This window comes from Pristis pectinata, chromosome 3 (assembly GCF_009764475.1).
Source record: "Pristis pectinata isolate sPriPec2 chromosome 3, sPriPec2.1.pri, whole genome shotgun sequence".
Classification (NCBI taxonomy): Eukaryota; Metazoa; Chordata; class Chondrichthyes; order Rhinopristiformes; family Pristidae; genus Pristis; species Pristis pectinata.
This window is the reverse complement of record NC_067407.1, coordinates 56319153-56343755: the sequence shown is the minus strand read 5'-3', so window position 1 is coordinate 56343755 and position 24603 is coordinate 56319153. Positions and strand designations below refer to the sequence as shown.

The 24603-nt window shown below is 44.1% G+C and overlaps 1 protein-coding gene across 1 annotated transcript; it reads right to left on the bottom strand.

The window, feature by feature from the left end:
- Positions 1 to 12859: 12859 nt before the first annotated feature.
- LOC127568626 (tumor necrosis factor ligand superfamily member 6-like) lies at positions 12860 to 17096 on the bottom strand. The gene is made up of 4 exons (XM_052012598.1): positions 16790 to 17096; positions 16613 to 16652; positions 16102 to 16158; positions 12860 to 13500 (listed from the first exon to the last, which is right to left on the bottom strand). Exons 1-4 carry the CDS (start codon positions 17024 to 17026, stop codon positions 13094 to 13096), a joined length of 741 nt encoding a protein of 246 aa, XP_051868558.1. The 5' UTR covers positions 17027 to 17096; the 3' UTR covers positions 12860 to 13093.
- Between the last annotated feature and the right edge of the window lie 7507 nt (positions 17097 to 24603).

The window sequence follows — 24603 nt, the reverse complement described above, 5'->3', positions numbered from 1 at the left end:
ATTTAAGGGCATTTGGAGAAGCATAGGCTGATTAGGGACAGTCAGCATGGCTTTGAAAGGGACAGGTCATGCCTCACGAGCCTGATTGAATTCTTTGAGGATGTGACAAAGCGCGTTGATGAAGGTAGTGCAGTGGATGTGGTATACATGGATTTTAGTAGGGCGTTTGATAAGGTTCCTCATGGAAGGCTTATTCAGAAAGTCAGGAGGCATGGGATCCAGGGAAACTTGGCTGTGTGGATTCAGAACTGGATCACTCTCAGAATACAGAGGGTGGTGGTAGAAGGAGCGTATTCTGCCTGGAGGTCGGTGACCAGTGGTGTTCCGCAGGGATCTGTTCTGGAACCCCTGTTCTTTGTGATTTTTATAAATGACTTGGATGAGGATGTGGAAAGGTGGTTAGTAAGTTTGCTGATGAGACAAAGGTTGGTAGTGGTGTGGATAGTGTAGAAGGTTGCTGTTGATTACAACAGGATATTGATAGAATGCAGACCTGGGCTGAGAAGTGGCAGATGGAGTTCAGCCTGGATAAGTGTGAAGTGATACACTTTGGGAGATCGAATTTGAAGGCAGAATACAAGGTTAATGGAAGGACTCTTAGCAGTGTGGAGGAACAGAGGGATGTTGGGGTCCACATCCATAGATCCCTAAGGTTGCCACGCAGGTAGCTAGGGTTATTAAGAAGGCGTATGGCGGGTTGGTCTTCATTAATCGGAGTGTTGAGTTCAAGAGCCGTGAGGTGATGTTGCAGCTCTATAGAACTCTGGTTAGACCACACTTGGAGTATTGTGTTCAATTCTGGTCGTCTCATTATAGGAAGGATGTGGAAGCTTTAGAGAGGGTGCAGAGGAGATTTACCAGGATATTGCCTGGATTGGAGAGCATGTCTTATGAGGACAGGTTGAGTGAGCTAGGGCTTTTCTCTTTGGAGAGGAGAAGGATGAGAGGAAACTTGATAGAGGTGTACAATATGACAAGAGGCATAGATCGAGTGGACAGTCAGAAACTTTTTCCCAGTGCAATAATGGCTAACACGAGGGGACATAATTTTAAGGTGATTGGAGGAAGGTATAAGGCGGATGTCAGGGGTAAGTTTTTTACACAGAGAGTGGTGGGTGCATGGAACACACTGCCTGCAGATGTTGTGGGGGCAGATACATTAGGGATAATTAAGATACTCTTAAATAGACACATGAATGATAGAAAAATAGGGGGCTCTGTGGGAGGGAACGGTTAGATAGATCTTAGAGCAGGATAAAATGTTGGCGCAACATTGTGAGCCAAAGGGCCTGTACTGTGCTGTAATGTTCTGTGTTCTATGATGGATCTCAGATCAGAACGTCTGCTTCAGGAATCAACTGTAGGGCATGTGAACAACGTGACCTGCCCATTGGAGTCAACTAATTGTAATTAGGGCCTCATTGCAGGAGACGTTGACCCCACTGACATTGATTCACATATCCTGCCAGTGAATCTGAAGAATCTCACAGAGCTCACATTGGTCGTATCTCTCCTTTCTTTGAGTGCCCACTGTCGATAGTCCATGACGCAGAGGTACACCAGGAGGGATCACAGCTGCCTGATGGACTGCGAACTTTGTGCCAGGTTTCAGGTCCTGATCGCCAAGAACTCTTTCCCTCAGACGGCCTAAGGCTGCACACTGTAGGTGAAACGTGTCCTACAAATAGTACTAACACCCACTTGGATATCCAAAAACATTCTTTAAAAGCAGCCCCAAGGTGTTTTGTGCACAGAATCATGCACAATAACAGAACCTGTACTGTTCCTATTAGGAGTTCTTTTTATATCAAAAATATACTTCATTCATAATATATACATGACAAATAGAATCAGTACACGACTTTCTCCACAATCATTGTATCATCAATCCAATACATTCTCCTGCAATGTGGCAACACCATTCATGTTTCCTCAAACAATGCAGCTGTGAAGTCTTTGAGAGCCTGTTACACGGAGCCCAGTCCCTCAGTGTTCAGTGGTGGCAGGACACTAGACTGTCCTTCCCCACAGAGTCTCTGCAGTGGCCGCACCAAGCTTCAGTCTGTCCCTCAGCACATATTCCTGCCACCTAGAATATGCCAATTGGCTGCATTTGCTCATGGACTTCTCATTCTGCTGGAAGACTAACAAATTTCGGGCAGAGTGAAATATACCTTTCACTGAGCTGATGATCTCCCAGGAGCAGTTCAGTATATGTCACGGTAGATCACAGAATCTTCTGATATGTAGCTGCTTGAAGCAAACTTCGACAAAGACCACTGCATCCATTGCTCCTATCTGCCATGTTGTTGGACTGCTGGGGAGTCAGTGCTTAAGGAACTCTCTCAATCATAGCCACAGTTCAGTTAACATGGAGGTCAGAGAAAACACAAAGGAGGAAACGTCCAGTGTGTGTAGGCACACACCGCCTGATGGGCTCCTGTGTTGATGCCAATGAGATCACAGCTGAAGCGATGTGAACCATCAGTGAAGGGAATTCTAGTGACTCATATACCACAGCACTGACTGTTGAAAACTGAGACCGTGAGATGCTGGGTGCAAGATATTGATGTGGCAGTGTAGAACTTTTAACTTCCTGAACAAACTGCTCCTCATTTTTCTGTGACTGAGCAGCAGAGGTTATCCGTCAGACAGAAAATCTCCAATTTCTGCTAGCAGTGGAGGAAGCGTCCAGTACAACATCTGTGTTATCATCGGGTGTGTGAGGGATAAAGGGCAAACATCAGCCGAACTAAGGTGAACATGCCTGAACTCATTCCCCAAAGGGCACAGAGTTACCTGAAGTAATTGCTTGCACGATCTTCCCCGTGGTAAGAAAAAAATGTGCAAATGGGTCCCATTTCTAACCTCATAAGTTTAAAAAAGGAGCAGTACACTCTTGCCATGGGTTGGAAGATATGACAAGTTCAAATAGTATTATAATTATTGGTTAGTTTTAAGTAAGGCCAGTCACAATAGCTCAAGAGCTGTGCTCACACATAACTTGAAGTACAAATGCAGGCCTTAGCTGTTCAGTGCCATATTTATGCTTCATCAAAGCCTCCTCCTGCTTATCTTCATGTCACTCTCTCACCCTCTTCCCCCCTCTCCCTTGCATACCTAGCTGGCCTTTCTGTATATCCATCCCTCCTATTTGCTTCAATTACTTCATGTGGGTGGTGAGCTCTGCATTCTGCTTACTCTCCAAGTACAAAAATTTCCTCTGAAATCTTTATTGGATTTATCCTACAGGTAAGGCAACTGCTAATGGACTCTCAAGTGGAAATATTTTCTTCATTCCTATGCTCTCAAATCCTTTCACAGTTTTAAACATTTCTGCTAGAATTCCCACATTGCAATGGTGACTACACCTGAGAAGTATTCCTTTGGCTGTGAAATGCTTTGGGAAGTCCTGAATACTATTTATAAATACAAACCATTCTTTCTGGGGTTTTTTTATTGCCACGTATTTGGCAATGGGTGGCACAGTGACGGAGCTGGCAGAGCTGCTGCCTCACAGCTCCAGTGACCTGGGTTCAATCCTGACCTTGGGTGCTGTCTGTGTGGAGTTTGCACGTTTCCCCTGTGGCTGCATGGGTTTCTTCCAGGTGCTCCAGCTTCTTCCATGCCCAAAGATGATTGAGTTGGTTGGTTAATTGGCCACTATAAATTGCACCTAGTGCCGTGTTGGTGGGTGGTAAAATCTGAAGAATTGGTGGGAATGTAGAAAGAATTAGGTTACAGGGAAAAAAAAATAGTGGGGAAACCAGCATAGATTCACTGGGCCAAGTGACTTCCTGCATAGTAAAGAAATATGAAAATGGGGGCAGTAATGGCTGCCCCAGACATTTCCCAGACTTGCCCCAGACAAGTGTCGATCTCTGACACTTCTCTCTCCTTCCTCGATCTTTCCATCTCCATCTCATGAGATTCCTTATCCACCGACATCTTCTACAAACCCACTGACGCCCACAGCTACCTCGATTACAGCTCCTCCCTCCCTGTCTTTTGCAAGGACTTGATCCTTTTTTCTTAATTTCTCCACCTCCGCCACATCTGCTCTCATGATGAGGCTTTCCATCTAGGACATCCGAGGTACAACTTCTTTTCTAACGGGGGCTTCCCCCCGACTGTGGTCGAGAGAGCTTGCACCCGCATCTCTGCCATTTCCTGCACCTCTGCTCTCACCACTACCCCTCCCAGAGCCAACAGGGATAGGGTCCCCCTTGTCCTCACAGTTCATCCCACCAGCCTATATATCCAACACATCATTCTCCACCACTTCCGCCATCTCCAATGGCACCCCACTACCAAGCATATCTTCCTCTCCCCACCCTTTTCTGCCTTTCACAGGGACAGCTCTCTACACGACTCCCTAGGTCACTCCTCCCTCCCCCCCCACCCATCCCACTCCCACCCTGGGAACTTTCCACTGCCCCCACCATAGGTGCAACACCTGCGCCTACACCACCTCCATCCAGGGACCCAACAGTCCTTTCGGGTCAGGCAGAGATTCACGTGCACCTCCCTTAATATCATCTACTGCATTCGGTGCTCCAAGTGTGGCCTCCTCTGCGTTGGTGAGACCAAACGCAGACTAGGTGACCATTTCTCAGAACACCTGCGCTCTGTCCATAACCGCGATCTGCATCTCCCCATTGCCAGTCACTTCAACTCCCCCTCCCACACTATCACTGATATGTCAGTCCACGGCCTCCTCCACTGTCGGGAGAATTCCAAGCGCAAACTCGAGGAACAGCACCTCATTTTCCATCTTGGAACCTTGCAGCCTAATGGCATGAACATTACATTCTACCACTTTAATAATCCCCCCACTCCTTCCCCACCCCACACCTATCTCTCTTTTTTCTACCCTGCCTTTTTTTTCTCTCCTTACCTTTGACCTATCCCCCAGTGGATCTGCTCTCGCCTCCTCCCCCGCACCTGCCTATCACTATCTCTTACCTGCATCTACCCATCACCACCTTGTTGTCACCCCACCTCCCCTCTTTTGTCCACCTATCACTGCTCTGCTTTTCCCTCCTATATATTGGGCTTCCCCTTTTCCTATCTTCACTCCTGAGGAAATGTCCTGACCCAAAACGTTGACCTCCTGCTTTTCTCCACGGATGCTGCCTGGCCTGTTGAGTTCCTCCAGCATCATTGTGTTTTTCATCTCGATTCCAGCACCTGCAGTCCTTTGTTTCTCCAGACATTTCCTCTCCCACCATCCATTCGCCATACTTTCAACTTGGAAGGCTTATTCTTACTGGCCAGAAACACAAAGCCCATTCTTTGTCCATCCTCACCAAAATCAGAGCACTGACCAATTCCGTACTGCTGCACCAATCTACAAATGAGTCACATCATTATCTCTGGAACATTATCAACATTCTTGGTCAAATTCCATGGGATCAATATGTTTTAGAAAAGCAAGCTCATAAATTGGTTACGTTGCCAATTTTAACCTCAGTTTTGCTCAGCAGATCTATTGTAATCCAATTTGAAAGTATCCAGTTTCATTTCATTCCAATATCTTGTATCACCTCGCCACCCTCTCCTCTCCTGTGAATTCACTTGCTTCTTAATCGACCTTAATCACTCCTTGCATAAAATCGTACAGTCACAGAATGGTAACAAGACAGGGGCAGTGGAAACGGAATTAATGAGAAGATCTTCAGTGGCAGTTCCAGCACTGTGTCAGAATTGCCGTGAACCCACATTAAAGGCTTGAAGGCTGACACGTTGCTGGCTTAAATGACAGTGGTAACTTCCATTCTGTCACCGGTACTCCTGTCTGCCCTGGGCTCCCACTCAGGGCTCTCCATTGTGTCCTGTGCAGGAATGGAAGCTTCCCTGCTGCTCCAACTCCAATCTTAAACTGCCTGCACCATCTAGAATTGGTTCAGAAACTTGCTAGCCATAGCTAAGTGATTACAACAGAGATGCGGGGAGGTCAGGGTTTGGAGAAGCAGGGCTAAAGCAAGCAGGCAGATGGGATTGGGGCCATGTTGGGAGAGCAGTGAAGAAGAGAACCAGTTAAAGAGGTGCAGCTCCATTGCTGCAGAGTCCATCAGTCCTCTCTGGGGCTGGTCTGCTGAAGCGAGCCACACAAGAGTCATGAGGGAAGGCAAAGTGGGGTAACGGAGCAACGGTTGAGCGGGCCAATGGGGAAAGTCAGATCGGAGGGGGAGAACATTGGGGGAGAGGCAAGTGCGGGCCAATGGGAAGAGGCAGAGTGGGGCAATGGAGAGAGGTATGCGGGTAAATGGGCAAAGGCAAGTGTGGGGCAATGGGGAGGCATAGTGGAGGAATGTGAAGGCTGTGGAGTAATGGGGAGCAGCAGAATGGGGAAACAAATGAAATTAAATTTAAAATAACTTAATTCTCTGTCAGTGAAGTATGCAATTAAGTTTTTATATGTCTTGACATTTGAGCACAAGTGTTGCTCCAGCTTTAGCAGTCTCACTTCTGTTTACTCACTTCCTCGGAAGTTATTGACCAGCAAGAAATCACTTTGAAGTAGGGAAGATCAGCTGATCTTTGTTTCCACAGATGGCAGCCAAGCCCTAGCGTGGAAACCACAGTGCTCTGAAATATAGCTGAGCTTCCAGCAGAGACAGCACGTAGAACATGCCGTGGAACCACCTCTTTAGAAGCGTTGAAAGCAGAAAAAGCAAACTGCAGGTGCTGGAAATAACAGAGCAAGTCACAGCAGTGTTGGTGGAGAGAGAGAGAGAGCATTAATGTTTCAGGTTAATGACCTCTCATCAGAACTGTGATTTGAGAGGAGAAGGAGGACCGGTTTAAAGTCAGGTGAAGGGATGATCAAGCAGATTGTGGCTAGAGAATTATTTTGATAGATTGAGAGATAAAAGGTAGAGAGGCATGAATTTGGAAGTAGCTTTATAGAATCATAAGACTACAGAATTGTCATAGCACAGAAAAACACCATTCAGGTCACTGAGTCTATGCCTGCTCATCATAGAGCAATCCCATCAGTCCCACATCCCTGCAAACTATTGGTCCCTATCTTTCATGGATACCCTAAAGGGCCAGTCTGCCTCCAGTTACTATATCCCTCCAGTGTAATCTCCCGCTGACCCCTCCTCGTTCCAGCACAAGTGTGGGTTTTTGAGTGACAGCTCTTGTAAAAACATTAATGCAGAAAGCAGGGAAAGTACTCAGCAGGTCAGGCAGCATCCCTGGAGAGAAAAGCAGAGTTAATGTTTCAGGTCACTGACTGAATAGGTCAAGTCCTTTCTCCAACCTTCTCCCATCTCTCCTCATGTCTTCATCCTGTCCATGTGAATGACTTCCTGCTCCCTCAACTCTATACTCACAAAACTGCTGGTTTCCCAACTTCCATTCATCATTGCCTCCTTCCTCGCCCCCTTCAAATCCATCATCAGCATGTTACTCCTCAAAAGCACACCCTTGTCCCCTCTGTCCTGACAAACTATTGACCTATCTCCATTTTCTCTTCGATATCCTTGGTGTCATAGAGCCATAACGCGCAGAAACAGGCCCTTCAGCTCTTCGTGTCCTTGCCAACCATCAAGAACCCATCTGCACTAATCCCATTGATCAGCACTTGATCTGTAGCCTTCCATGCCTTGAGATTCAAGTGCTCATCTGGACATTTCTTAAATATTGTGGGAGTACCTGTCTCCACTACCCACTCAGGCAGTGCATTCAAGATTCCAACCACTCTCTTGGTGAGAAACTGAAGATAAGGCAAGATATCTTTATTAGTCATGTGTAAATTGAAATGCATCTCTTGCGTAGAGTGTTCTGCGGGCAGCCCACAAGTGTCGCCACGCTTCCAGTGCCAACATAGCATGCCCACAACTTCCTAACCCGTACGTCTTTGGAATGTGGCAGGAAACTGGAGCACCCAGAGGAAACCCACGCAGACATGGGGAGAACATACAGACTCCTTACAGACAGTGGCCGGAATGAAACCCGGGTCGCTGGCGTTGTAATAGTGTCATGCTAATGGCTACACCACCGTGTCTAAAATGGCGTAGTCTCAATGACCTAAATGGCCTCTTCCTGTGCTACAACAATTGTTTAATCTTCCTCGGATCCTCTCTAAACTTCTTACCCATTATGTTAAACCTGTGCTGTTTAGTTTTAGATAACTCTGCTATGGGGAAAAGGTTCCTACTATCAACCCTATCTATACCACTCTTAATTTTGTACACCTCTATCAGGTCCCCCCTCAGCCTTGTCTGTTCCAAGGGGAAAAAAAACCAGCCGCCTTCCAAATTCATGCCCATATCTCCTGAACTCCATGTTTTAATCTTCACCATCAGCTCTCTGCATCTCTCCTGGTACTGAATCAATCCGTATTAAAGTCACAAATGATGGAGTAAAGAGAGATGGAGAGGAGAATGGTGTGGTGGGTGACTCCAGGAGTCCAGTCCCAAAGGCATTGGTGTAAGGTAGTCAATCGCCTCTTGTGGGTAGTTGAGATTAGTGTCGGCCTTGGCCACTGCTCAGCTCACCACGCCCCTGTCATTCACCAACCAACATCCTTTATCAGACAAGATTCACACCCAACAATCATATGTTTCAATCTAGTCCCAAGCACTTGGCACTGTTGCAAGCCTTACACCAAGATCACACATCTTGAGCACACTGCCAGCTATTCGACAATGAGAGTCGCAGCACCCAAACAGACTACTTGCCTCTAACTGATGCATTCCTCCTCTGCCTCTTGCAGGACAAAGTAACACACACCCATACATCCAGAAGTAATAGGTTCCATCCAGAGGGAGAAAGGCACCTCTGCATATCCTATCCTTCACAGAGAGGACAAGGATGCCCATATTGAAAAGGCCCTGACCAATGATGGGGCTGAATTGATGCACGGGAATGGAGGAGAGAGGTGGACTGAATCATGAGGAGGATATCACCAAGGGTTCTCCAATGAGCTCTTGAATCATCAAGGCATAGGAGGCTGTAGACCAAGTGCCACCCAGGGGTGAGCATGATCTGGCCTTTGTCTTCTTACCTGTTCAGGTTGGAGATCCAAAGGGAGCAAAGCACAAGGTGGTGACAAGAAGGGGAAAAAGGCCAGAGGTGCATGGTCACATCATCTGTGGCTTCCAAATCAAGGGCATGGGACATTAGAAGGAAGGTTAGGTCATATGTTACTCCAGTCTTCAAATCACTCAGCCCCTTTAGACACAGGATGGTGCCTCTGAACTCCCTGTCTATCACTGGGCTGACCTTCCACTTTACAGCAGTCATGGGTGGACTTGGGGTCATAGTTATAGAGTCATAGTCATATAGCACGGCAACAGGCCTTTTGGCCCAACTGATCCGTACCGATCTGCTGAAACAAACAGCCCACCTTGGGAATAAAGGTAAATGCTTTGTTTACTTTAGTTCACATTATCGTAACCATCTTCATTAACTTCTGGTACTTTAAGGTGTTTTTAATTAAATATATCATGATTTTAATTTGTTTAATGTTTTTATGTAATTTAAGAGAAATTGTACTGATTGTCAGACATTCAAAAATAATTCAAAGGCCTCTGACAGCAGCAAGCTGTCATTATTTCATCAGGGTGGGCAAGATTCGGATGAAGGGTCATTGACCTGAAACTCTAACTTTGTGTCTTTCTCCACAGATGCTGCCTGACAGGCTGAATATCCCCAGCATTTTCTGTTTTTGTAAGCTAACTATGGTTTATTTATTTAAAATGCACAGAACTACAGCTGGTGTTTTTAATGTGTTTGAGTGATGAAGTTTCCTTGAAATAATATTAACACCCTGAACAACCAACACAGTAAAACTCCAATAATTCACTTTCGAATGGCTCAGAAAACCTGATGGTTTGGCATCTGGCTCACTGGGTGCTGATTCCCAAACTCTAACTCACCAGGACCCTAGTTCCCTCATTGCCTCTTTACACATGGGGACCCTTATTCCTGTGTTCCCTTTAAACTCACCTGATTCTATTTCCTGCAAACTCTTGAAACTTACCTGGAAACTGGAAATTAGAAAATTGATTACATTATTGTACTGAGTAACACTAAAAAAAGGGAATTTAAAGTGTGTTGGGGTATTAATTCAAATTACATCCAATAGTCCAAAAATTCTGCCCGTCCGGCCCCACCAAAGTTCCGAGCATTCTGGATTAACTGATTTTTACTGCAATATGCAAAACCAGAGGAAATAGCAATTACTTAACACCTTCGATTATAGTTTCTTTTACACTAGATCAGTCTTTCTGCTGCAGGTCCATGCAAAGGTCATTTGGCAACAGAGCAACCTCCGAGTGGTTGACTGCAAAGCAATCGCTGATTGGCTGCTCTAAAGACAAATCGGAGCGTAGGATAGGAAATTAGGCCATGAAATATACTGTCACTGCTGGAGAGCTACTTAGAGAAATAGAGCCTCCCTCCTGTAGTAAAGGGGGAGCAGTATATGACAGAGTGTGTTTAATTTTAAGATCAACATCTATACAAATCGCAGTCTCAGATCATCTGTGGCTAATTGGTAACACTCTGAGTCAGAAGTTTGTACGTTTAGGTTTTATTCAGAGCTCTGGGTACAGTAGTCCAGCTGGCCGCTCTGTGCAGTGCTGTGTGCTGCCTTGTTCACCAGGATGCAATGTTAATATGAGGCCTGATCTGCTCTCCAACATTGTACTAAAAGATCCTATTCAAACTACTTCGAGCAAGAGCAAGAGAGCTGTCGACATTGCCCTGGCAGAAATTGTCCCTCAAATAATGCCAGGGAGACAGATGACCCTTGACCTACAGTCACAGAGCACTGTTTAATTTCTGAGTCATGTAATTGAAAGTTGATTTGTTTTCCTGAACTAAACACAATTTCGGGATTCTGTTGTGTTTTTCAGCAAATTTGAAATTAAGTTTTCCAGAGTGAGGAAACCATGCGGTCCTGTGGTATCTGTGCCGGTACACATAGGAAGGTACCATACCCTGTTCTTTTGGAGCTCTTCAGAGACCAATTTGTCCTTGGAGTGCATTTGTTTGGCATCCTGGAACAACTAGGTCTTCACACTGGAGAACAGGACTGGAACTTCTATAAGGCAAATTCCTTACTTAAGTTTTATTCACCTGTCTGACAGGAACCCTCCGACCTCCACTATAGCACCATGGCCTCCCCTGAGTGTTCTATCCCCACAATCACCCCACCCAGCCTGACCACACTGACCATAGCTTCAGTGCTTATTCTTCCTATCCCCACCCCAACCACAGCACAGAATCCAATCAATCCCCCAACACTGCGACGAATCAATGGGCATTCCCAGGACCACCTAGTCTTCCAGGTGCAGTCCCGATGGGGACTCAAATAAGTAAACTACTTACCTATTATCCTTCTTCTTGTCTGCTTACCCCCACAGAACTCCAAACACCATCATTCATCCCTCCCATCAACTCTCCCAATTTCCATGCTATCCTTCAACCCCACAGTCATCTGTCCCAGGCCCTTAACCCCTGAATCTGCCACCCCTCCCTCCAAGATTCATCATGTGTCAGCATTTCCAATACCAGCCCCTGAACCTGACCTCCCAACAGGTGTAAATGCATTGAGACCAATTAACAAAAGGTTCACCGATCTGATATTTGGAATGGGCGGGTTCTCTTATGTGGTATTTATCTTCTGAAGCTTAGAAGAATGAGAGAGGACTTGAACCTGTGAGGTCTTAACAGAGTGGACATGGAGAGGATGTTCCTTCTTCTAGGGGAATCTGCAACTGTGGGTCCTTGTTTAAAATTAAGTCATCGATTTCAGAAAGAGATGAGACACTTTTTTTTCCTTCGGATGGTTGTGAATTGCTCGAGCTCAAAGAACAGTGGAAGCAGAGTCTTCTTTAATGCAGGGGGTGATTCTTGATAAGGAAGAGGTTGAAGGGTTACCAGGGGTAGGAAGGAACGTGGAATTGAAGTTACAGTAAGACTAGTCATGACCTTCTTGAATGGCAGAGCAAGCTTGAAGGACCGAGTGGCCCACTCCTGCTCCTTTGTTTGTTTGTATATATCACAAACTCCAGGAAGGCTGGTGTCTGACCAATGCAACTGACGTTTGCAGCTAGTGGCTAACACCTTTTTGGTAGAATGGAACTTCCAGGAATATATCCTTATTAAGGGAAAAAATGTAAAGCTTTCCAATTAGATCCCCAACACGCTTCATTGATAATATTTTTCCTAAAACTGAGATTTATTTATAAATTATTTGTCATATATAAATGTAAAAAAAAATAAGATTTACATGTTACCATTGCAATTGGGTAAATTAGTATTGCACAAATCTTCATTGTCATCAAATTGGTTACCAATAAAATTAAAGTGTGCTGTGTTTCAAAGTGACATAAAATCAAAGAGGGTGTCCATCAGGACGTTGATTCGCTGCCACAGATATCTTTTCCCAGATGGAAGAATCCCAAGTGAGTAACTCAATGAGACCATGTACAATGCACACATAACAGTATGTTTCTCAGGGAAGCCCCTCTGCCTTCAAATGGAATGTTTTACATTGCACACACAACTAAATCCAATGCACGCAAATAAAATTTAAGCAGTTTTCTGAAATGGTGTTGTCATCACTAAAATGCAATAGATTGCTCTCAGTTCAAGGGGTGTCTGTAGGTCAATTAAAAGACCAAGGTCTTTTCAGATTTGCCTATTCCTGTGATTTGCTTGTATGTTTTTTTCTGAACTTGAATATTATGCAACCTTAATATTTTAGATTCACAACCAACTGCTAATTATTGACTATAATAATCTGCTTGCTATTGTTGACAAATCAATAGTTAAAAGGACATCTGAATGAAAGAATCATGGCCTCAAAAATGGCTCAGTCTCCCTTTTTGTCCTTATCCACTCCTCCCTCCTGCGGAGAGCAGATCATCCCCAGGTAAAATAGGCTGGAAGATCAAAGTGAATCGCTTTCCCAAATTCTTTCGTGGTTGGAAACTGAAAGGATCAATCAAAGGGTGAAGATCTTAAATGTCGGTGTTCAGGACATATGTGAGTGGAATACATTATTTTAATTTTTGTTTAAATAAAATTATTTCAGCTATTCAGTAATATATAAATTAGCAAAAGTGTGTTAAAGCTTATATAATCCAAAGAAAGTTTTAGATTCATCGGAGTCAACTAGCTTTGGATATGACACATTAACATAAAGGGACTCTCCTCTGGAAAGAAATACTATTCCTGCTTGGTAACTATTTGTGGCCCATTCCTTGTCATTCAATGAACAATAGCTTGTTTTCTTGGTTTCCATGAGAATCAAATCTTTGTGATAGCGATTTGTTCGTTTGAATATGACGTGCTCCAAATTCTTGTTTACTTCACATCTGAATGCTCGGAAATAGATCTTTGAATATACGAAGAAAAATCCAGTTTCATTGACGAACAGACCTCTGTCTTTATATAGGACACCCCTGGTAAATGCATGGCCCAGACGATCGTCCCACATGAGTGGGTTGGAACCTTTGTTGTTATAAGAACCTACTGTAAAATCATTACAAATAAAGATTATTAATATACAGTTCAAAATGAAACAAAATGAATACTTATTATTTACATGTAACAAGGTATTGGTCATTAGTGGTCAGGATAACACATCAGGTAAATGAATACATTCTACTTCTGTTCAGTGCCGAAATACTCCCAGGTCAAACGGATAGCATAATGGATGTGAAAATGACTATAGTGAACCTTACCATAGCAATGAATATAAAGTACAAATCAAAACTTTTCCATGATTTTAATGGAAAGAATGCAGTCAAGACTGAAGGTCTGAGGTCACAATGGATCTTCCAGGACATGAGGTTGGGCCAGTCTCAAACAAATTCCCAGTCATCCCTAAGCTCACAGCGTTAGAATGGGAAGAGGGTGAATGTGAAGGTGGAAGGTATAAGAAACAGTAATTACTGTAATCATAGGGTTCACCTAGTCACCCAATGTTAGCTCAATGTCAAAATATCAATCTATCATGCTTTAGGTCAAGTTGAGCCTCGTGCTGACGGGGAAGGGGTGGGAAGCGGGAGTTGAGAATGTGACATTGTTCAATCCCCCGGTAGAGTAACTTGCAGCTCAATGAGCATAAAAACACAACCGAAGATGCTGACTTGCTGAATGCTTCCACCATTTTCTACTTTTATTTATAGGACTGAAGAGGATTGGGAGACAGAAAATGAAACAGAAAGTAGTGGGAGAGACCAGCATGGTAGAATGAAAGAGCAATGAACCAAAAGGTACGCCGGGGGGGGTGGGGGGGTGGGGGGGGGGGGGGAGGGGGTGGAGTTCAGGGAAAGAAAGCTAAAATAGATTGGACAAAAATAAATCTATAAAATAAAAACAGAGCTAATATCTAAAAGATCTAATATCTAGCCAAACTAGTTATCCCATCTCCCTAATAATAGACAACACCTGATAGTATTATACTGTGCAGTCGAAAGCTTGTAATAGGTGCTGTGCATATGCAAGCCTTTCCTTTCTCTTGGTGAGCAAGCACCTACAAATTCCTTATTTCTACTCATATCTAAAGACAACTTGTACTTCAATGTACTTTTAGATGCACCTTAATGCTATCCAAGTTCTTCTGGTCCCATTACTAGAATCAGTTACCAGACACTTTGCCGAGATATACCTCACTTACTAATTGCACTAGAGACGGCTAGTGGCAGGGTAGCAGTACTGCAGCAGCTTTGACTTTTATTACAAAGTCTGATAAGTCGGAAAGCATAAAACTATAGCAACAGGAAAAGCCCAGCCAATCCATGCATTTTTCCATAAGACATAGGATCAGAATGAGGCCATTCAGTCCATCGAGTGGGCTCTGCCATTCGATCGTGGCTGATCTATTTTTCCCTCTCAACCCCATTTTCCTTCCTTCTCCCCGTAACTTTTGACACTCTTACTAATCAAGAACCTATCAACCTCCACTTTAAGTATATCCAATGACTTGGCCTCCACATCTGTCTGTGGCAATGAATTCCACAGATTCACCACCTTCTGGCTAAAGGAATTCCTCCTCATCTCTGTCCTTCTCTTCTGAGGCTGTACCCTCTGGTCCTGGACTCTCCCACTACTGGAAACATCCTCTCCGCATTCACTCTATCCAGGCCTTTCAATACTCGGTAGGTTTCAATGAGATTCCCCCCTCATCCTTCTAAATTTCAGCGAGTACAGGCCCAGAACCATCAAACGCTCCTCATATGTTAATCCTTTCATTCCTGGGATCATTCTTGTAATCCTCCTCTGGACCCACTCTAATGCCAGCACATCCTTCCTGAGATATGGGGCCCAAAACTGCTCACAATACTCCACATGTGGTCTGACCAACACCTTATAAAGCCTCAACATCACATCCTTGCTTTTATATTCTTTTTCCTGATATGTTCCCTTCTTCTTTCTCATCATATCCCTTAATCCCTTTACATGTTATCATATATCATTCTCTCTTCAACTTGGCCCAACACCCTACTCTTGTAACTTGTTGCACATAACAATTCTTCCACCCACACTGTGTGAAATCTCAATGAATAAGTTTTTAAATGATGCCCCCTGGTGAGTTAGAGCAACATTATCTATCCTCAGCATAATTTTGAGTATTTCCATTACTCCATTCCCAATAGTAGCAAATCTAACATCTTCCGTCTTTCCTTCCAAGGTTCCTGAGATCAGGTGACTTCTGATGTCTTATTCTGGACAAACTTAAAGCAATAAAATCTACTGTATATTGCCTGGATGAATATCCATTAAATCCTTCGATGCATGCCTTCTTCTAATACTGATTCAAGTTAGTAAAAAGGAAGGAATCTTCTAGATATTGACTCTGTCTTCATTTTATAGATTTATTTTTGTCCAATCTATTTTAGCTTTCTTTCCCTGAACTTCCCCCCCCCCACCTCCCCCCCATCTCCCCCCCACCCCCCAACCCCCTGCCCTCCCCTCTCTCTGCATACCTTTTGGTTCATTGCTCTTTCATTCTACCATGCTGGTCTCTCCCATTGCATTCTGTTTCATTTTCTGTCTCCCAATCCTCTTCAGTCCTATCATTCTTTTGCTTATTCCACTATTCCCATGTATTGATACGTCATTACTGACCTGTTAGATGTGCAGCTGCTTTGAGATTCTTAGGTGGCTCTGTCACATTTTGAGCTCCTATAAAAGGCACAAAGTAATGAGCCCTTGTCAAGAAGAAGCAGAACAACATCACGTATCACACACTGAACAAATACAAGCACAACTTTGGATAACCCTCCACTTTTCTACAAAACCTTTTGGTTGATTTAATCAACAATTCCAAAGATGCATTAATTGTGTTGATTATAACTAAAGCATTTTCTACACTCTTAGTAATTCAGAAAGACATCAACGTAAGTGTGACTCTCTTTCCTTTGCATATTTCCATTATAATTGATAGCAGTTTGGCAATTACCCTTTCTAATGTTATCTTTCCTTTTTGACTCTCTACTTTCCCCCCTGCCAACCTGAAAGATAATAGCATCCTCTGGTCTCTACTCAGCCCCAAGAAGCACCAGATCACATTTGCAAGACTTGTAGATCAATGCAAATGACATTTTGCATAATCACATTTAAACTAGCCCGTACTTACCAATAATTTTCTCTGCATGTGGACTCTTCTCTCTTTTGTCCTGATAAAAAAAGGGGGGAAAATATTAGCCTGCACATTCTCATCCAACTTTCCTGCTTTAGTCCTGCATCACTCTTTTCCTCCCCCAAACTCCACCACGCCAACTTAAACACTTCAATCTTTTGCTTGGCAATGTACCTCTTTTATTTCTTTAATATCCTTTTGGAGGTCAATTAAATAGACTGTCCCCAGTGCAACCCACGCCAGAGCTAGTAGAACCAAGTTCAGGATCAGAATGGAGGCCACTGTCTTGCAGTCCCACTTTCTCCTCTTCTTCAATGTGGGCAGAGTCCAGACTGGTGCCTGCACATAAGGATTGCAGTTCGGATTTCCATCCACCATGAACACTTGTGGATATGCATAGCTCTGTTGCATGGTCGGTCACTCAAGCAAATAAATAAGCCTGCAGAGCAGTACTTCCTTTGGTAATGCCTTCTTCAGTAGCCTCTCCTAGTGTAAAGTAATCCTCCAGCTCTGTGCATCGAGTTTTCTAAGTACTGCTCAACCAACCGTGGGAGCTTCTTTTTATAGTGAGAATCTGTTCCGAGTGTACCCACATAACACACCCCTTTTAACTAAAGTGTGAACAGACAACCAAACATTTCCAAGCACTAGCCAGATGATGCTTAGCCGATTCTATCAACGGATCACATTTGCATTTAAGACTTGTGGTTTGTGCCTTAGCTGTGTCTACATTTGTTGACTTAAGTCTTTTGTGGGTTAGGTGCGTCAGTAAGCATAAGCAGAACATCATACAAACGATATTCAAGTAGCTTTGACAGTTCAGATGCATAAAATGAGCATGTGTTTTGCTGCCCAACCAAGCTTAAGGTGATAGTTTTTGCACAAAACATTCAGGAGGTGGCCAGGTATGTGGATGTGACATGTATACTATCGCTTTCTAATTTGATTTCACATCCTACTTAGTTTTGCACCCTTTAACAACTACATAAGGCTCCAGTAAACCTTATGCTGTGAAGTACTACTTCATGGACTGCACTTAGTTAATTGAAACTTGGTAAGATATGATGCAGAACATATCTATCCAACATTATAGACTAAAATGGACAGCTCATGTAAATGGGTTTGGGGATCGTGATGCCTGGTTAACAAGAAGCAGGCAGTGCACAAGGGAGGTCTTACCTGCTCATTATAATAGTCTCAGCTTCCGGCTCACCCAACCCAAGCTCTCAAATACCTTTGGAAAGGGACCCGTTGCAAAGGGTGGCTGGCACCAGTACAAGGTGGTCTTCACTTAATAAAGGGAAGGGGTGTTGTGGCAGCAATAAGATCATTGTGAGGTGATAACAACTTGTCTAAGAAGTCCCAGGATGGAGAGAGCGGACTCTGACACTAGAAAACGTGGAACCCTGTCTCCATGCACACTCAACAGGCAGTGAGTGGAGACACGTGGAGGTTAATGTTGGGAATTGGGTTTTGAGCACCTGTTGCAATGATGCAAGCAAAGTCACCTCTCAGGTCTGGTCAGGGTCAGCCAATGCCCCTCCCAAAGCAGCAGCAGCCTCACACACTGCTCAACGCATCAATCCCCACCACTCGACCGTCAATCACTCTCACAGCTTGCATCTACATTCTCTGCTGCACCATCACACAACTGCAAATCTCAAACCCACAACTCAGGGCTGGCACATGAGATATGGGAGGAACCTTAAATGTAATTGAACATTGATTGCATGAAGTATAGAACCAAATACAAGAGAAAGGACCAGGAGCTTTGAAACAAGATTATAATTTTTTTAAGCTGAATGACTTCATCGTAAGTGGCAAATTGCTGTAATTTCACAATTGTGGAATACTTTCGGCACACAGACTGCACAGTTTGAGAAGTGACCTTCCCCAGAGCAAGTAATATACTTAGGTTTGTGGTGCAATGATAAAGTTACCAGAAAAGTAATTCAGAGGCCTGGGTTGTGAGTTCAGAACTTACCATCACACCCGTGGAAATTAAATTGTTAATAAACTGAAACCATTCACGAAACTATAAAACTACCCAATTACCATAAAATGATCATGTTTACTAATGTCTGCCAGGGTGACTTACATATGACTCCAGTCCAACCAAGTGGTCGACACAGAAATGGCCCAGCAATCCATTCAGTTTAAGGAGAATTAGGAATGGGAAATAAACGCTGGCTTACTAATGATACACCAAAACTCCATTATTCTGGCATGCTGAGTATGAAGGTGATGCTAAATTGGCTGATTTTCTGGACTACTGGATGTTATTCTAATTAATATTCCAACACATTTTAGTTCATTTCTTTACAACTGTATGATAAATTTTTCAGTGAACCCCGTAAGTTTAAAAGGAGTGCAGGAACCAGGGCCCGATTGAGCTTAAAGGGACACTAGTGTGTTAAAGGGACTACGAGAACCAGCGCCCTGGTGTATTAAAGGGAGTGCAGCAACAAGGGCCCCAGTGTGTTAAAAGTGAGAGCAGGAATCAGCACCAAGTGAGCCAGATGTTGAACCATTGGGATCTGCAAAATTAATGTTATAAAATAGAAATTGTTTTCCACTGCCAGCAATGCTTCCATCTGTGAGTAATAGATTGTGTGATGAGTAACCAAAAGAATGTGAGGAAAAAGAGTGCTAAAATTGACATACCTTGAGGTTAAAGGAACCAAAGAGTTAACAATGTAGGTCAGGATTATGACACTCAAAAATTGACATCGAAGTTGCTGACTCATTAACTCATCTAAAGTTAATTTATCAAATGGAAAATGATTTCAACTGCTACTGAAACCCAACATAGCAAGAATTTTGCTGCTCTGAATTACGTCTGTGTCGAACTCCTGTTGGTTAAGTGGGGCTGAATTCACGTGGAAAGTAAAAGACACAAAGAGGAAATCCTAGAACTGCAAAACCAAGGTGGCCAAGTTATCGTCATTGGCATTTGTCATGAAACTTAACTAACCCAAATTTTTGCCAGTATCAGCTATGAAGAGTGCTTCTAGTAATTATAAATGGACCGCTCAGAAGCACACAGCAGATTTTCCCTTTTACCTTACTTCCACAGACACGCTGGTGAAAATTTCACACCTGTAATTTTCATCACTTCTTGAACTTGAAACCTGTTTTTTGATGAATCATTTAACTTGTGCTGATGGATTTTTCAGTAGTCCAGGTGAAAGCACTGTTCGCAAAAATTAAAGCCCCCAGGATTTATGGGACACTTTATAAAATTGGTTAAGGTGCAGGGACCAGGGAGGAGTGGTGAATGGCTAAGGGGGATTTTTTTTTATATAGCTCAGGTATTTTGGACTTGAGTTTTGGGGCATCGTTTAAAAAAGAATAAGAGTCATAGAATGGATTAGAATAGAATAGAATAATAGAAACATTTTGAACAAAAGAAGGCTACTTGGTTCACTGGGTTACCTGTTGAGCAACCTGTTCACTCTCATTCCCCTCCTCTTTCCCTGTAAATTATTCTTTCTCAGGAGTCTGTCCACTTTCCCTGCCTGACTCTGTTCCTGCCACCCTTGCAGTGTTCCGGATCATTGCCACTCTCTGAGTAAAATTGTGTTTTCTCGCATTGTGGCCTCCACGCTAACTCGTGTTATTTTCCCTACCAGTCTGTGCAGATCCCCTCTCAACCTGCTTTGCACTTAGGAGAAGAACCTCAGTCACTTGTCTAACCTTGTAGTTCATCTCTGGAATCATTCTCCTCTGCATCCTCTCTGGGATTTGCACAGCCTCCCTGCATTGCAGTGACCAGAACTAGATGCAATGCTATGGTTGTGGCATAAACAGTGATTTATAAAAGCTCAATACCAAATACTTCCCTTTTAGAAACTGGATTTGATCCTTTTCTGGTGCACCATACATTTGGCCCTAGTGTCAAATCAAAAGTCTACAAAAATAGCATTAGAAGATTGGAACGTCTTTGCATGAAATCACCGTATTGGTTTTCTCCTATTTAAGAGCATCTGGATTGGATTTGCTTGCCCACAGAGGGAAAGAGCTGTCTGAGCTCATTACTGATGTCTCACTCCCATTGCCTCTTGGGAAGCAGGTCTGCATTCCTAAAGTGATCTCTCCATCACAGCCACACAGGCAGCCATGGAGAGGAGGGAAAACAAGGTAGAGTATTCCATAGTAAGGGGGGCAGACAGGAGATTCTGTGGACGTGGAAGAGACTCCTGGATGGTATGTTGCCTCCCCGGTGCCAGGGTCAGGGATGTCTCAGATCAGGTCCACAGCATTCTGAAGTGGGAGGGTGAATAGCCAGAGGTTGTGGTACATATTGGTACCAATGACATAGGTAGGAAAAGAGATGAGGTCCTGAAGAGGAAATATAGGGAGTAAGGTAGGAAGCTGAAAAGCAGGACCTCAAGGGTAGTAATCCCTGGTTTGCTGCCTGTGCCACGTGCCAGTGAGAGTAAGAATAGGATGATTTAGCAGATGAATGCATGGCTAAGAAATTGGTGCAGGGGGCAGGTTTTCAGATTTGTTGATCATTGGGATCTCTTCTGGGGAAGGTACAACCTGTACAAAAGGGATGGGTTACACCTGAACTGGAGGGGGACCAATATTTTTGCGGGCAGCTTTGCTAGAACTGTTGGGGAGGGTTTAAACTAGTTTGGCAGGGGCATGGGAAGCAGAGTGATAGGTCAGAGGTTTGTTCATTTAATGTATAAATTGATGCAGTGTAGAAAGACCGTGAGGAAGGATAGGCAGTTGAAAGGACAAAATTGCAGTCAGTTGGATGGGCTGAATTGTGTCAACTTTAATTCGAGAAGTATCAGGAGTAAGGCTGATGAAATTAGGGCATGGGTAAGTACATGGAACTATGATGTGGTGGCCATTAGAGAGACTTGGCTATCACAAGGGCAGGAATGACTGCTGGATATTCCAGGGTTTAGATGTTTCAAAAGGGACAGGGACGGATGTAAAAGAGGTGGGGGAGTGGCTTTGCTGATCAGGGACAGTGTCCCAGCTGTAGAAAGGGAGGATGTCCTGGAGGAATCGTCCATTGAGTCAGTGTGGGTGGAGGTCAGAAACAGGAAGGAGGCGGTCACTCTATTGGGAGTATTCTACCGACCCCCCAATAGCAGCAGAGACGCTGAGGAGCAGATCGGGAGGCAGATTTTGGAGAGGTGCAAAAATAACAGGGTTTTGTTGTCATGGGTGATTTCAACTTCCCTAATATTGTTTGGCACCTCCTTACTGTAAAGGGGTTAGACGGGACGGAGTTTGTTCAATGTGTACAGTAAGGATTCCTGACACAGTATGTGGACAGGCCAACTAGAGGAGAGGCCATACTGGACCTGGTACTAGGCAATGAGCCTGATCAGGTTTCAGGTCTCTCGGTGGGAGAGCATTTTGGAGATAGTGACCATAACTCCTTGACCTTTACCATAGCCTTGGAGAGGGATAGGAGCAGACGATATGGGAGAGTATTTAACTGGGGGAGGGGGAATTATGATGGTATTAGGCAGGAACTTGGGAGCATAAATTGGGAACAGATGTTCTTGGGGAAATGCACAGCGGAAATGTGGAGGTTGTTTAAGGAATACTTGCATGGGGTTCTGGATAGGTTTGTCCCATTGAGGCAGGGTAAGGATGGTAGAGTGAAGGAACTGTGGTTGATGCAAGATGTGGAATATCTTGTCAAAAGGAAGAAAGAAGCTTACCTGGGGTTTAGAAAGCATTGATCAGACAGGACTCTGGAGAGTTACAAGGTAGCCAAGAGGGACCTTGAATGAACTTAGGAGAGCTAGAAGGGGGCATGAGAAGTCCTTGGCGAGTAGGATCAAGGAAAGCCACAAGGCATTCTACACGTATGTGAAGAATAAGAGGATGACTAGAGTGAGGGTAGGACCAATCAAGGTAAAAGAGGAAACATGTGCCTGGAGTCAGAAGAGGTAGGGGAGGTCCTTAATGAATACTTTGCTTCAGTATTCAACAGTGAGAGAGACCTTGATGTTTGTGAGGATGGCGTACAACATGCTGGGGCACGTCGACGTAAGGAAAGAGGATGTGCTGGCACTTTTGAAAAACATTAGGATAGATAAGTCACAGGGGCCGGATGGCATATGTCCAAGGTTTTTACGGGAAGCAAGGGAAGAGATTGCTGTGCCTTTGGCGATGATTTTTGTTTCCTCACTGACCACAGGAGTAGTGCCAGATGATTGGAGGGTGGCAATTGTTGTTCCTTTGTTTAAGAAAGGAAGTAGGGATAACCCTGGGAATTACAGACCAATGAGTCTTACTTCAGTGCTGGGCAAATTACTGCAGAAGGTTCTTAGAGACAGGATTTAAGGGCATTTGGAGAAGCATAGGTTGGTTAGGGACAGTCAGGATGGCTTTGAGAGGGGCAGGTCATGCTTCACGAGCCTGATTAAATTCTTTGAAGATGTGCCAAAGCACATTGATGAAGGTAGAGCAGTGGATGTGGTGTACATGGATTTTAGTAAGGCATTTGATAAGGTTCCTCATGGAAGGCTGATTCAGAAAGTCAGGAAGCATGGGATCCGGGGAAACTGGGCTGTATTAATTCAGAATTGGCTCACCCATAGAAGACAGAGTGTGGTGGTAGATGGAGCGTATTCTGCCTGGAGGTCAATGGCCAGTGGTGTTCCACAGGGATGTGTTCTGGGACCCCTGTTCTTTTGATTTTTATAAATGACTTGGATGAGGATGTGGAAGGGTGGGTTAGTAAGTTTGCTAATGATACAAAGGTTGGTGGCATTGTGGATAGTGTAGAAGGTTGATGTAGATTACAACAGGATATTGATAGAATGCAGACCTGGGCTGAGAAGTGGCAGATGGAGTTCAACCTGGATAAGTGTGAAGTGATACACTTCAGATCGAATTTGAAGGCAGAATACAAATTTAATGGCAGGACTCTTAGCAGTGTGGAGGAACAGAGGCATCTTGGGGTCCACGTCCATAGATCCTTCAAAGTTGCCGCACAGGTCGATAGGGTTGTTAAGAAGGTGTATGGTGTGTTGGCCTTCATTAGTCGGGGTATTGAGTTCAAGAGCCGCGAGGTGATGTTGCAGCTCTATAGAACTCTGGTTAGACCACGCTTGGAGTATTGTGTTCAGTTCTGGTCGCCTCAGTATAGGAAGGATGTGGAAGCTTTAGAGAGGGTGCAGAGGAGATTTACCAGGATATTGCCTGGATTGGAGAGCATGTCATATGAGGATAGGTTGAGTGAGATGGAGCTTTTCTCTTTGGAGAGAAGGAGGATGAGAGGTGTACAATATGACAAGAGGCATAGATCGAGTGGACAGTCAGAGAATTTTTCCCAGGACGACAATGGCTAACACAAGGGGGCATAATTTTAAGGTGATTGGAGGAAGGTAGAAGGGGGATGTCGGGGGTTTTGCACACAGAAAGTGATGTGTGCATGGAACGCACTGCCTGCAGAGGTTGTGGGGGCAGATACATTAGGGACATTTAAGAGACTCTTAGATAGACATATGAATGATAGAGAAATAGGGGAGGCGATGTGGGAGGGAAGGGTTAGATAGATCTTAGAGCAGGATAAAATGTCAGCACAACATTGTGGGCCGAAGGATCTGTACTGTGCTGTAATGTTCTATGTTCTATGTAAGGGGGAGGGGGAGGGGCAGGTGGATGGAATGCAAATAGCGATGGGGAAATGCAGAAGAAGGGTAGAAATTGCTAAGTACATGTTAACCAGTTGACTGGATGACCTCTACAACTTCTCCCCAGAGCAACCCTGGTCTCACCCTAACACAGATATTCTACTTGTCCCATCCATCCATCTTCTCTGCAACCTAAAACTAACTTATCTTCTTTCTTCCCCAGATGCGAAGAAGGGTCTTCCAGCTGAAATGTAACACTATTTCTATCTCCCCAGATGCTTCCTGACCTGCTGAGTGTTTTTATTTCAGTTTTTTAACATTGGCAGCTTTTAGATTTTCAATGAGTTGCTGCCATTTGATATTATTGCTTGG